A 15,169-nucleotide genomic window follows, 5' to 3' on the forward strand; every position below is an offset into this window, starting at 1 on the left:
GAAATGAACATATTTACTATCACAAACAGTGGCAAATCCAACGTTTTCAACCCTTTCATTGAAGTAGACTCATTCATGCGTTTTCTATGGTCGACTGCCGTAGACACATTTTTGTGACTTTCCCAGCAATTGCTAGTAACTGAATTTTATTATTCGTTGATAACATAACCAACGATCTTTAAGACTTTTATGGTAGTGACAGTGCTATAAAATTAGCCTAAAATTTAATTTTAAATTTTTGTTTGAGAATTGCTAACTTAAAAACAACCATTTTTTGTGTAAGTTTTGAAAACGCCACCGAGTTAGACAACAATTACTTATGTTGTTGACATTATAGCCGATTCAGATTTAGATTTTTGTGATTACACAGATAATTAAAATAGCAATTGCAGCACTGACTCTGATGGTGGTGAAAGTATTGGTTTTGTAAGAATAAGGAACATTGTAGAGGATCGTTTTAGCTTCGTAGCCTCACATCGCTTTAGTATGTGAGGCTATGCACAAAATATAGATACAATGAATTTTTTGTATAGCAGTGTTTGTTAACATGTTGGCAAAATCTACGATATAACCAAAACAAACGTTCTAGATGGAGTTTCAAATTGAAAAAATATCATGAAGCAATATCGTCAAAATGGCTGGCAGTAGGCCGATAGCTAAATTTGTACGTGGACGAAAGTGAAAGGGTTATGTAGTGGAGGCGTGGCAATTTATAGACAATACAACATTGAATAAGAAGTACTAACCTTTTCGATGTAAAAATTTAGTGGGTAAAACGCAGTAGCAGTACCCATGCAAGTTCTGTAGTAGCTGTAGTTCTGTAGTACTCGCAGTTGGAAAAAATTAAAAGTAACTCAGCGGCGGAAGAAACTGAACATGTTTACTATCACAAACAGTAGCAAATCCAACATTTTCAACATTTTCACTGAAGTAAACTAATTTATGCGTTTTTTACAGTCGACCGCTGTAGACACATTTTTGCGACTTTCCCAGCAATTGCTAGTAACTGAATTTTATTATTCGTTGATAACATAGCCAACGGTGTTTAAGACTTTTGTGGTAGTGACAGTGCTATAAAATTAGCCTAAAGTTTAATTTTAAATCTTTGTTTGAGAATTTCCAACTTAAAAACAACCATTTTCTGTGTAAGTTTTGAAAACGCCACCGAGTTAGAAAACAATTACTGATGTTGATGACATTATAGCTGATTCAGATTTTTGTGATTACACAGATAATTAAAATGCACAAAGTATAGATACAATGAATTTTTTGCATAGCAGTGCTTGTTAACATGTTGGCAAAATGAAATATATAACCAAAACAAATGTTCTAGATGGAGTTTCAAATTAAAAAAATACCATGAAGCAATATCGACAAAATGGCTGGCAGTAGGCAGATAGCTAAATTTGTACATGGACGCAAGTGAAAGGGTTATGTATTGGAAGTGTGGCAATTCATAGACAATACAACATTGAATAAGAAGTACTTACCTTTTTGATGTGGAAATTTAGTAGGTGAGAACTGCATTTTTTCCAGTGACCGCAAGAAACAAACGTTTACGTGACCCTCTCGGTACAAGTTGGCAGTAAATATTAATTGCACGTAAATTACTACTCGTTAATTTGTTTTATTTAATGAGTAGTACATTTGTATAGCTGTATAGGCACCTTTGTATAGGCCGCAGAATTTAGGACGGTGCTTTTTAACACAGCAGCAACTTTGCTGTTTAAAACGGAACAATGCCGTTGGGCACTGTAAAGAGGCGCGCTAACCAGAGATCATGTGATTTTTGTGTAAAAACGATGAATAGGTTATGTATAGAGGCGCACTAACCGGAGATTCCTGTTAATGCGCTCTTGCGGTGAAAGAAAAAAACACAGAATAGCCGCACCCTTATATAAGCCGCATGGCTCAAACCATCAGAAAAAAGTAGCGGCTAATAGTCCGAAAAGTACGATACTCTGTAAGGCGGACACACACATACACGTGCAGACAACGATTGCCGTTTATATAGTAGATATTTATGGTTTATATATCTATGGATATAATACACTGTATTAACCGCTCTCATTGCTAAGTATACTAATTGACTTACTATCATGATGTAAGTAATGATTAATGTAATATAGAATATCTAGTAACATACTCTACAAAAGAAAACTTAGGTTAGGTGCTATACAATGGCTGACAAGTAGAAAGACCAGAAACTCTTCCATATAGCTATACTAAACAGCTATCCAACTTGAACTCAGCAATACACACTAGTGAGTCACCCTCAGCAATACACACTAGTGAGTCACCCTCAGCAATACAAACTAGTGAGTCACCCTCAGCAATACACGCTAGTGAGTCATCCTCAGCAATACACACTAGTGAGTCACCCTCAGCAATACACACTAGTGAGTCACCCTCAGCAATACAAACTAGTGAGTCACCCTCAGCAATACACGCTAGTGAGTCACCCTCAGCAATACACACTAGTGAGTCACCCTCAGCAATACACACTAATGATTCACCCTCAGCAATACACACTAGTGAGTCACCCTCGGTAATACACACTAGTGAGTCACCCTCAGCAATACACACTAGTGAGTCACGCTCAGCAATACACACTAGTGAGTCATCCTCAGCAATACACACTAGTGAGTCACCCTCAGTAATACACACTAGTGAGTCACCCTCAGCAATACACACTAGTGAGTCACGCTCAGCAATACACACTTGTGAGTCACCCTCAGCAATACACACTAGTGAGTCATCCTCAAGTAAAAACAGAGACACTTCATCTTAAGTTGTAATACTTCGCGTGCAGCAGTTTTATTTGCACACATAATTGGTCGATGTGATTTACCATAGCTCAGCAGGTAACTCTGCAAACGCCTACACTGAGATGCTAATTTGTTTTTTTGTTTAGAGAGAACAGCTCTGGTTGGCAAATTATGATGAGCTAGTACGCCAGCAGTCCCGTGCGTCATGAGAGATCGTCATGTGGGAATCAGTATATGCATATGTATTTGGAGGAGCAGCAATGTGATCAAGTGGTGTAGTGGTAGTATGCTTGCCTTTGAATCTGAAGCGCCGGGTTTGATTCCCTTGTGAGGCAATATTTTTCCCAACGCTCTTAGCGTGGCTTTGGACAGACAGATACAGCTCTTATTATAGTAAATACTTTTTAGTGTGTACATAATGTGTATAGTTTAGTGTGTACATAATGTGTATAGTTTAGTGTATACACAGGTTGTCTTTAAAATAACTCTGAAAGATGTGATTTGTGCACACAAAAATTTCATTATTCTTTACACACTGGAGTTTTACTCACTAAACAGAAGAAGCGAAATAATATCACCGAGTGAGCATAAAAACACTGCAATGTGAACATTCAGTCTTTGTCGAAGCGTAATACAAATTCTTTTTAGTAAAATCTGTATTACACATTCTATAATTTGCTCGATACCTAGTATACTGAGCTCTCCTTTTGGGTTTGACAATGCAAAACAGATATATAAGTATACTAGCGGAACGCCTGGCATTGCACGGGTATTAAACATCAGCTTATGAACAGTGAGAGATAATGTAGTTGCCTGCCATTTGCCATTAGCCTGGCACATTGCCAATGGCTAAATTGAGTAAGCTCACTAATAAGAGTAAGCATAAAATTACGTTGCACCAAAACGGAGAGTGGTAGAGTATTTTCACCCACATAGCGACCTATATCGTCCAATGAATTCATCAATCTCGTGTAGCCTAATTGGTAAGGTATTTGCCTGGTGAACGGGAGGTTGCGAGATTAAATCTTCGGCGATACAGATTCTTTATTCCAACATTCTAATAGATATAGCTGGATAAACTGAACTAAACACACACAAACAGTTTATGCAAAGTAATTGATTCTTTTGAATGTTCCAGACTACACATTCAGTCCAGTCTACACATGTCCCCCATATTCACTAGTTGTTGTGCATCAGAACGAATCTTCTAAAAGCAAGAAATTTTTCTGTGTAAAAATAAAAATAACATACATTTCCTGCTGATTGTTGATATCTCCATATATGAACTTTGGGTTGAGGTTGTATCTCTGGTAAACGGTGTATGTTACAGCGTAGAAGCCTCCAAGGAAGATAGCAGGAAATACTAAAACATTCCTATATACAATGACAATGGTGAAATCACATCTTGATAAACATTTCAGAACTTCTGACAAATAGCTCCTTAATAATTCTTGCTCACTTAGAGACATCATTGTAACTGTAAGTGCATATGGTGTATAAGATAACTCAAGTGATGTCTGACTACAGACTGTGGTATTCACTCTCTCTCACTCACCGTATCCCAATATAATGTAATAGCGATGCAAACGCTCAGTGTGTTCGTCATTTTTAATGAATACCAGCCATGTGTTGATTGACTACAAAAGAAAATAGCGAATGGACCGAGTGAGAAATCTAATAGTGTTTATGACACCCTGTAACATTGACTACAGCTCATCATATACAAGACACATTAGACTACATCTGATTATATACAGGAAGACTTGACTACTTTGTGTTATTAATAGAGACACTTGATGGCATCTCATTATATATGGAGATACTTGACGACATCTCATTAAATATAGGGACACTTGACTACATCTCATTATATACAGGGACACTTGACTACATCTCATTATATACAGGGACACTTGACTACATCTCATTATATACAGGGACACTTGACTACATCTCATTATTTATAAAGACACGTGACCATATCTTATTAAGTTATTACATATAGGAACACTTGACTACATCTTATTATATATAGAGACACTTGACTACATCTTATTATATATAGGAACACTTGACTACATCTTATTATATATAGGGACACTTGACTACATCTCATTGCATATAGAGACACTTGACTATATCCCATTATATACAGGGACCCTTGACAACATCTCATTACATGTAGAGACACTTGCCTACATTTCATTATATATAGAGACACTTCACTATATCTCATTATATACTTATATGCCGGAACAATAAGAGATGTACCTGACTGAGAATCCAGACAAACTGTGCAAGCAGAAAGTAGTGCATGAAGAGACCAAGTGTTGTGCATTTATAGTTGTTCCTGTCTACAGTCACCAATATCTGATCAGGACTTGACTTTGGGCTCAAGTATGCTGACAGGAGGTAAAGTCCCTAAAACAGATCAAGAGAGTTATGCACTGCATGTAGAACTGAATATAACAGTGTACTAGAACTGAATAGAACAGTGTACTGGAACTGAATAGAACAGTGTACTGGAACTGAATATAACAGTGTACTAGAACTGAATATAACAGTGTACTGGAACTGAATATAACAGTGTACTGGAACTGAATAGAACAGTGTACTGGAACTGAATAGAACAGTGTACTGGAACTGAATAGAACAGTGTACTGGAACTGAATATAACAGTGTACTAGAACTGAATATAACAGTGTACTGGAACTGAATATAACAGTGTACTGGAACTGAATAGAACAGTGTACTGGAACTTAATAGAAAAGTGTACTAGAACTGAATATAACAGTGTACTGGAACTAAATAGAACAGTGTACTAGAACTGAATAGAACAGTGTACTGGAACTGAATATAACAGTGTACTAGAACTGAATATAACAGTGTACTGGAACTGAATATAACAGTGTAATAGAACTGAATATAACAGTGTACTGGAACTGAATAGAACAGTGTACTGGAACTGAATAGAACAGTGTACTGGAACTGAATATAACAGTGTACTGGAACTGAATATAACAGCGTACTAGAACTGAATAGAACAGTGTACTGGAACTGAATATAACAGTGTACTGGAACTGAATATAGCAGTGTAATAGAACTGAATATAACAGTGTACTGGAACTGAATAGAACAGTGTACTAGAACTGAATATAACAGTGTACTGGAACTGAATATAACAGTGTACTAGAACTGAATATAACAGTGTACTGGAACTGAATATAACAGTGTAATGGAACTGAATATAACAGTGTACTAGATCTAAATAAAGCAATATACTAGAAAAAAGTAAAGCCATGTATTTAAACAGAAATGAGTATAGTATATGTAAAGCTAAAAATAGCGATGTTTAAATGCACTGAGCAATACAACAATAAGTAACCGTGGTAGCAATACAACAATAAGTAACCGTGGTAGCAATACAACAATAAGTAACCGTGGTAGCAATATAACAATAAGTAACCGTGGTAACAACACAACAATAAGTAGCCGTGGTAGCAATACAACAATAAGTAACCATGATAGCAATACAAAAATAACTAACCGTGGTAACAATACAACAATAAGTAACCGTGGTAGCAATACAACAATAAGCAACCGTGGTAACAATACAACAATAAGTAACTGTGGTAACAATACAACAATAAGTAACCGTGGTAGCAATACAACAATAAGTAACCGTGGTAGCAATACAACAATAAGTAACCGTGGTAACAATATAACAATAAGTAACCGTGGTAACAACACAACAATAAGTAACCGTGGTAGCAATACAACAATAAGTAACCGTGATAGCAATACAACAATAATTAACCGTGGTAACAATACAACAATAAGCAACCGTGGTAACAGTACAACAATAAGTAACCGTGGTAACGATACAACAATAAGTAACCGTGGTAACAATACAACAATAAGTAACCGTGGCAGAAATACAACAATAAGTAGCCGTGGTAACAATACAACAATAAGTAACCGTGGTAACAATACAACAATAAGTAACCGTGGTAACATTACAACAATAAGTAACCGTGGTAACTCACCAGCAAGCAAAAAGTACTTGTAAGTTGGTGAATGACAAGTTTGAGAGTAAAAAGTCCGTAATGAGGTAGTACAAGGTAGAGGAGTACTGCCACTAATATGCTCAACTGCAAAAGAGTAAAGAGGTAGTCAGCAAGTGTCCTATCGACTCCACACTACTTGTCATAAGTTTTCAAGACAACACCATCAGAGTGTCTATTATGATTAGATTCGGAAATGCCTGATAACATTTGTCAAGAGACAGAAAACTGATTGCAGTGAAAATATAACCACAAATACTACAACAACGTAAGAATGTTACGCTTACCATGCAGAGGCCAGTGACAATGAACATGTAGTTCGGGTAGCCAATAAATCTCTTGTCTCTTGTTTTCGTATTCACGGCATAGCTAGACAAGTGATCACACTCGCATTGCACAGCATTGCTCGTTCCAAGTTCTAGAGAGTTCTTCACTTTACACGCATCACTCGCAGTCCATAATTCTCTCGTCTCATCATAATACACACACTGGGCCAACTTATCCGTTCGCTGGTCATCACTGGTGAAAATTGTGTAGGTAACTTTGGCTGATTCATGAATTTGACTGTCAATATTGATCGCGAGCACTGTATCATCAAGAAGTGGCTGGAGGCTATCAGCGAACCAGTGTGCACCACTGTACTCGACAAAATGCATGTTAACACAGGTATTGTTAGCTAAAGGGATTGCCTCCCCTTCACCAATTTGGAGAGAGTTGCGCGTGGTAGAGCTAAACAAATAACTATTAGCTTTGGCTGGCAGCACACTGATCACGCTGAACTTGAAATACGCGCAAGAAATACCTGGATAGGGATCTAGTTCACTCTCACATGGTTCTCCTACTAAAAGTGTAAATAAAAATCGTTCAAATAATTGGTTCAACGTAAGTCGACCTTTCGTCACAGAAACATCGGGATCGGACAGTTTACAGAAAAGGCTGGTCAGTTTAGTTCTGATCGATGTAGAAAGTTGTCTAGATCCTGCATTGACAATCAAATCAAGTATATTCTCTACAACAACCATGACATCGATGGTTAGCCTCCGAAAGTCCTGACTGAGTAAACTGTCCAGTAAATATTCGATAGTATAATCCTCCAGTTCTTGCACACTAGCTGAAACTTGAGTGACCCATACATCCACTTCATCCGAGTTGACCATAAGGACTGTGCACTCAAACATTTCTCCAAGAACCGCCCCGTACCCCGGATCAAACAGCACAACCTTAAAAACTCTGGGGTAGCGCGTTGACACTGCTGGCTGATGAAGGAGCTGTACTTTCAACTCTCGTGAGACAATACCATTCTCAAAGACAAGATAGCCACTGGTGCTGTTATAGTCTGTACCATTTAGAGCTGTATAGAGTCTCCTATTCGCTCTATACAGATTATCAGCCCCAACACCCTCAGTTTTATAAGAGATGGAGACCGTGTGACTCGAGCCCTGCCTGCGCAGGACCTCAAGTACTAGCTCAGCCGCACTCCTATCCACAACCACATAACTTTGGAGAAACTCTAGTCTTCCATATGGGTTGTCACTAGGCAACACTGTGACGGTAGCCACTGATCTGACTGGATCTAGCTTAGCTCCTGCTCCTGGATTGAACAACCTGACTGGAAATATATAGCCAAACTCCGGTGTCTCATCATTCACCAGTTCGATTTGAAATTCACAGACCGAACGCAACGACTCGCAGATTATGAGTCCATTCGTTTGCACCAAGTTGCTTGCCATGGAAGGATCTGTAACAAAGACAGCCTCCCATTGGACAGTCGTGTCATACGTAAGGGCAGCACTAGAGGTACGTAAAACTGTGAGGGTGACGGAGCCAGCTCTGTCTTCATCGACAGTCAGATTGAGAGAACTTTCTGCATATCCAATCACACCATTCCACTGGTCATTCCGTATAATTTCTAACGTTCCATATCCATATTTCATTCCATCTGTTTCTCCATCTGCTATCCTCGCACCACCTATACACAATACAGCAACTAATCAAACTGTTCAAACTGCATGCAATCAATATTGTTTAGGGTAATAAATACATGTAGCCACCCAATGACTACGCACCAGCATGTTACTGTTTCTCGCCTTAGTACTAGTATAAAAGAACTTAGGGCGACACTGTAGGTCGGCGTATTTATTATTGTCACAACCTCTGTTGTTTTCAAGGTTTAACTTACAACTTGTTCAGAGCAATAAAATTCTATGGCTCCAACTCAAGGTCCCATGCTTATAACGATTACAAAAACAACAAAAAGATCTTCAATTGTGAGTTGAATAGCTGATATAGAAGTTTTATAACTGAATGAATATGAAAATTTTATCTTGTCATGTTGACAGTTTCAGTTTATAAAGTTCTTAGGCAAAAATGTATAATTTAGATAAACACCAACAACAGTAATAAAATGAAAAATCAATGATGCAATTTTACAACTGGTGTGATCATGAATAAGTGACTAGCTGATGTCATAATACTATGGTATCTATGGCTGCTACTAGCTGATGTCATAATACTATGGTATCTATGGCTGCTACTAGCTGATGTCATATTACTATGGTATCTATGGCTGCTACTAGCTGATGTCATGATACTATGGTATCTATGGCTGCTACTAGCTGATGTCATGATACTATGGTATCTATGGCTGCTACTAGCTGATGTCATGATACTATGGCATCTATGGCTGATACTAGCTGATGTCATAATACTATGGTATCTATCGCTGCTACTAGCTGATGTCATAATACTATGGTATCTATGGCTGCTACTACTTGATGTCATGATACTATGGTATCTACAGCTGCTATCAAGACATCTACACCTATACATGAGAACTTGTTGACAAGTTTAACCAATTGTCTGCGCTGTCCTACTGTCAGCTAAAATACTCTGATATAGAGATAGAGTCTGTGCGTTGGGTAGTCAGAAAGTAACCCTTTTACTCCAAAGAAAGGTTTAACACACCTGTACAGCTCTTTCACTAGGCTACATCTGAAAACTTGCTGATGGTGAGCAAATCCAACGATGTAAATACCTACTCGCTGAATCACCTCGCATTGCTACAGACATGAACAGTTCATGCTATCGTTGTTAGAAAACATTACAACAAAGAGTCTCTAGAATGCTAAGGTAGTGGATAAAAGGATGACTCCACACACCTGTTACATCTGTCAAGAAAACATTACAGCAAAGAGTCTCTAGAGTGCTAAGGTAATGAATAAAAGGATGACTCCAGACACCTGTTACATCTGTCAAGAAAACATTACAACAAAGAGTCTCTAGAATGGTAAGGTAGTAGATAAAAGGATGACTTCACACACCTGTAACATCTGTCAAATAGGCAAATAGAGTCTCATCTGATTCAGGGTTGCTATCTTCCAACACCCTGATTGCCCAGCTTTTCTCCAGTTCACCGTCATCAAACACCACTTGTTCATTTAGGATCTGTCAAATTATCATAATATGGCATCACGCTGGTATCGTATAACACAAGGATAAGCTACTGGTATAGATGGACGTGAGCATAGTCTGCTATAAACATCTACCATGTAATCGGAAGCTGCAGTTGCTGCTAGTCTGCTGTCTCTGTTAGATAAAGCCTGAGATATGCTATTGTTAGATTCAGATTTTGGTAGCAAGGCTATCTGAGAGTCCCAAGCTTCGCCTCCTCCCACAGTTCTCAGTCTAGCGGTCACGTAACCAAACATCCCAGCATTTCTCCTAACTTTAATCACAGCCTGCCAAAATGAACAGGGTGGATAAGAAAATACCTCAGTCGCTGGAGACATTACCAGCTTCAAATATAGAACATCTATGGGTCTATTCAAACCCATGAGCAATCGATGAATGAAGTAGTGTAATATTATTTTATCTTTCACATTAACCAAAGAGAGCAGGGATCAAGATCAGCCATTTATGTGTGTATGTACAAGCTAGTCGTGCTGGACAGGAGACCAGCTAGTTACTAGCAGCCCCAGTATAGCCATAGCAGGCCTCACAGAATGCACTCTGCAGGTAATGCAATTTATAATTAAAATAGATTATTTTAATTATTTAATATAATATTCTGCTCATACCTGACTCTCAGCATCTTCAGCAACTCTTTTCGGAGTTATCATCACTTCAAGGAGCCCATTTGGATCACCATTGGCTCTGATTATCACTGTAATATTTGATGAAATGTAACTGAGACGAGGCGAAAACAACGCTTCTTCCATTGCAGGCACAATTTGGACACCATCCAGTGAAACAAAGAAATCTTCATTTTGTTCAGCATCTGGGTCAAGGTGAATTGGTATGGCGATTTCCTGTATTAACTCTCCTTCCATCATAACTAATGTCTGTGAGTCAACTGTGGAGAAGTCGATGCCTGCTAAAGCAGTACCAGATCGAGCTGAATATGTTAATTGAATCTTACCTCTGCTGCCATAAAGCCTTTCTACTCTAATACCAATGCTCCTGTCAATCTCTCTCACCTCTACCCGCTGCTTGGTGAATGCGAGAACTCCATATGGTTCCAAAGTGAGGGCGATATTTGTGGCAGCTAATCTGGCTTCACCAGGAGCACTGCTTACGGTGGAGTCCTGCAGGGATATCACGTATGACACAGGACTACCACCTACAGGAGGTGACAGTAGTACCAACGCAAATTCTCCAAAACTTTCATTGTGTTTAATAAACACTTTTCCACTTGGTGGAGAAGTAGATCCAAAGCTAAATCCAGGAGGCAGCAGACTGTCAGCGTGACCTTGAGTCCAGGACACTTCCACATCACCATACAGGCCACTTCTCAATACTTTAATAGTAGTATTATGCGTAGCTTCGTTGACAGTAATAGTCTGTGGATCTAAGGAGATGTAACTGTTGGCAGCAATACCAGGAACTTTAACCCGAGCCATCTTTGAATCACCAACTTTAGGAGCAGAGGTTACCTGTGGACCACTTATGTAGGTAACATTTTTAATTTCCACGATGTAGTATGAGTTTAGCTCTAAAAAAATTTCATTGTCGATGTCAACCTTTATTTTTTCCTCAGATGAACCATCAGCAAACACAACTGTTTTGGAGACAGGGAACTGCAGGCCTGTTTGACTAAAACTCACCCAGAGTTCAACCAGAACTGACCCAAGCACGCCAGCATCGCGATTGACTATCAAGGCAAGGGAACGTTTCAAATTTACATCGTCAACTTGTATAACCTGAGTACTCTCAAAAACTTCAAAGACTCCGTGTGGATCATCATTGTATCGAACAGTAAAACTGATCCAACTCTCATTAGAATTAATGGTTGCGCCGCCGACGACACTGCGAAGGTGCAACTGAAACTCTTCTGTCAGTTCAGGAATATCATCTGCAAGTATGTCGAAACTAATAGTGGCCAGGATTGACCCTGACAACATATGTACTGAACCAGACATTGGAGATACATCATTGCTACCACCAATCACTTCCCACAAAATCTCTAGATCGCCGAGATCGCCCTCGAGTCGTTCGACATAATACTGCACTCGCAAAGCTCCAGCGGTTGGCTCATCAAATTGTTGCTGCCCGAGGTTTGCGGCTGCCAGCTGTAGCACACCATTAGGGTCACCATTTTTAGACACAGTTATGGTGAGGTTAGAAGCTGATGGGTCAAGCTCCCCGTCCCATGAACTGTTCAAGTTGTTTCTTATGCCTTCAATGATGACAATAAACTTCTTTTCAATCTCCCAACCGGCGAAAGGTTTGATAAACAAAGAAAATGACTTGCTTCCTCCTTCCCCATCCTGCCAAGAAAGTTGTCCTTCCACTCTTTCTTGATTTCCCTCATCAATATAAGCTATGTCGTCGACAGAGTCTAAAGGAGAGAGTGTATTCGGACCTAGCAGTGCCCAACTCAACAACTGATCACCTAGCAGACCTTCCATTCTAGAAATAGTAAGATGCAACTCGACAAGTTTTCCTGGATTGACAAGCGTCCTTTCAAGCGGCGATTCAAAAGCAAACTTTCCATTAGGATAATTAGACTTGACAATTGTGACGTCTGCAGTAGTTCTTGAACCAAGAGAAGCTCCACCAGAGGTAGACAAAAGAATGACGAGGAACAACTCTGCCATCTCTTGTATTCCATCATCAGCTATTGAGATATTCAAAAGCTTGACAGATTCGCCGTGAGAGAATGCGAGTACTCCAGGCTCAAGGAAGTAGTCATCACCCTTTGTAGCTGACACTGAAATATTATAATCAACTGGTAAGGCTGTGCATCTAATTAAGTCTGACAGATTGACCGTACAGAAACTGGAACCAACCAGATGTAGATAGAATATGACTACCCTTGCTTACCTGGTTGAACATCAAAAAAAACCCCAACGCGTCCGAATGTACCCGGGCTCCTGACTACAGTGAGAGATGCCACTCCGCTGGATTCCATTACATATATTGATGCAGAAGCTGCATCAAACTCAATTATACCTTCAAAAAGAGAGACTTTGCTATGCACATTTTATTAATGATTATAATATATTTATATATATAATATATTATATATATAAACATCTGTGTTCAGCATTCATTAATAACTCATGAGCTGCAAGCTCCACCATCAGTTTCATGAAGATATTGCATATACATATCCTTGAAATTCATCTACCGAAGGAAATATTTTAAAGCATCGTTGAGTTTTGGTATAAAGAAGAGAAAAGGTAGCTGAATGAACAGTTGAACAGTAAGAAGGAAACTAGCATTAATCCTTAGCATTAATCCTTAGCATTAATCCTTAGCATTAATCCTTAGCATTAATCCTTAGCATTAATCCTTAGCATTAATCCTTAGCATTAATCCTTAGCATTAATCCTTAGCATTAATCCTTAGCATTAATCCTTAGCATTAATCCTTAGCATTAATCCTTAGCAGTGGTTCAGCTATGTTCATTCTTAATGCCTAAACCTTTTCATAATAAAGTGAGAAGGTAAGTTTTTAATGAAGCTGGAGTAGTAGGAGTTATTATAGGAGGGAATTATGTGATTTATGTAGATTTTCAACATAATTATGTATTTGCTAGTCTGTTTATCTGTTAGAAGGGAGTAGATTGAACATACACAATATTAACATATTAACATCACATATTAACAATCATCCTGTTGTAACGCACGAATCAATACAATGGCCCGGTATTTAATTAATTTGTGATTGATACAATAATCTAAAATTAAATTGAATGCTTAACAAAAGTTTATCTGTGTTTACATTTTGTTTACATGACTGATTATACGTAGCATAATCTAGTCTCACCAATCTTTAGGTTGGTATGGCAGGACAGGCACATAGTTGGTTACAGGTATTACTGAGTCAAGAGCAGTAACCCTTCATTACTAGTAATATTGAGTCAAGAGCAGTAACCCTTCACTACTAGTAATATTTAGTCAAGGACAGTGACCCTTCACTACTAGTAATATTGAGTCAAGAGCAGTAACCCTTCACTACTAGTAATATTGAGTCAAAAACAGTAACCCTTCACTACTAGTAATATTGAGTCAAGAGCAGTAACCCTTCACTACTAGTAATATTGAGTCAAGAGCAGTGACCCTTCACTACTAGTAATATTGAGTCAAGAACAGTAACCCTTCACTACTAGTAATATTGAGTCAAGAGCAGTAACCCTTCACTACTAGTAATATTGAGTCAAGAACAGTGAACCTTCACTACTAGTGATATTGAGTCAAGAACAGTGACCTATCACTACTAGTGATATTGAGTCAAGGACAGTGACCTTTCACTACTAATAATATTGAGTCAAGAACAGCGACCCTTCACTACTAGTACTACTGAAACACACATCTATTCATTTAGCAACTCGATTAACAAGCGTAGGATAATGGAACCTTCAGCATTATCATTTTTCTCAATGATGACTGGCTTCCAGCCATTTAGACTAATCTCTGGTGGCAGATCCAGCTGAAAACCATTAATCGAGGTGAAATTGAGTGGCTGCAAGGGTGACACGAGAGTGGCAGATGTCACATTCACATAGAAAGTTTCCGGTCCTTCTGGCAAATCATCCTGCAGACATAGTGCAGGATATACAAGATATGTACATGATAGGATATGTACAAGCTATAGCTTTGTTAACTAAACATGGGAAACAGAACAAAGATCAATGTACCGCATGTGTTCATGTATCACATGATAGCATGTATCACATGTGTTCATGTATCACATGTCAGCATGGATCACATGTGTTCATGTATCGCATGATAGCATGTATCACATGTGTTCATGTATTAAATGTCAGCATGGATCACATGTGTTCATGTATCATATGATAGCATGTATCACATGTGTTCATGTATCACATGTGTT

The 15,169-nt window shown here is 38.5% G+C and overlaps 1 protein-coding gene across 1 annotated transcript in view; it reads right to left on the reverse strand.

The window, feature by feature from the left end:
* LOC137390986 (adhesion G-protein coupled receptor V1-like) overlaps positions 1–15,169 on the reverse strand; it is a 124,379-nt gene that overhangs the window by 4,943 nt on the left and 104,267 nt on the right. The window contains exons 66-75 of the mRNA XM_068077300.1: positions 14,692–14,869; positions 13,154–13,282; positions 10,909–13,040; positions 10,378–10,569; positions 10,153–10,276; positions 7,120–8,801; positions 6,815–6,919; positions 5,040–5,189; positions 4,324–4,405; positions 4,020–4,131 (exon numbers count right to left, since the gene is read on the reverse strand). Of these exons, the coding sequence (XP_067933401.1) occupies positions 4,020–4,131; positions 4,324–4,405; positions 5,040–5,189; positions 6,815–6,919; positions 7,120–8,801; positions 10,153–10,276; positions 10,378–10,569; positions 10,909–13,040; positions 13,154–13,282; positions 14,692–14,869 (4,886 nt within the window). The remainder of the gene's footprint in view (positions 1–4,019; positions 4,132–4,323; positions 4,406–5,039; positions 5,190–6,814; positions 6,920–7,119; positions 8,802–10,152; positions 10,277–10,377; positions 10,570–10,908; positions 13,041–13,153; positions 13,283–14,691; positions 14,870–15,169) is intronic.

Source organism: Watersipora subatra, chromosome 3 (assembly GCF_963576615.1).
Source record: "Watersipora subatra chromosome 3, tzWatSuba1.1, whole genome shotgun sequence".
Classification (NCBI taxonomy): Eukaryota; Metazoa; Bryozoa; class Gymnolaemata; order Cheilostomatida; family Watersiporidae; genus Watersipora; species Watersipora subatra.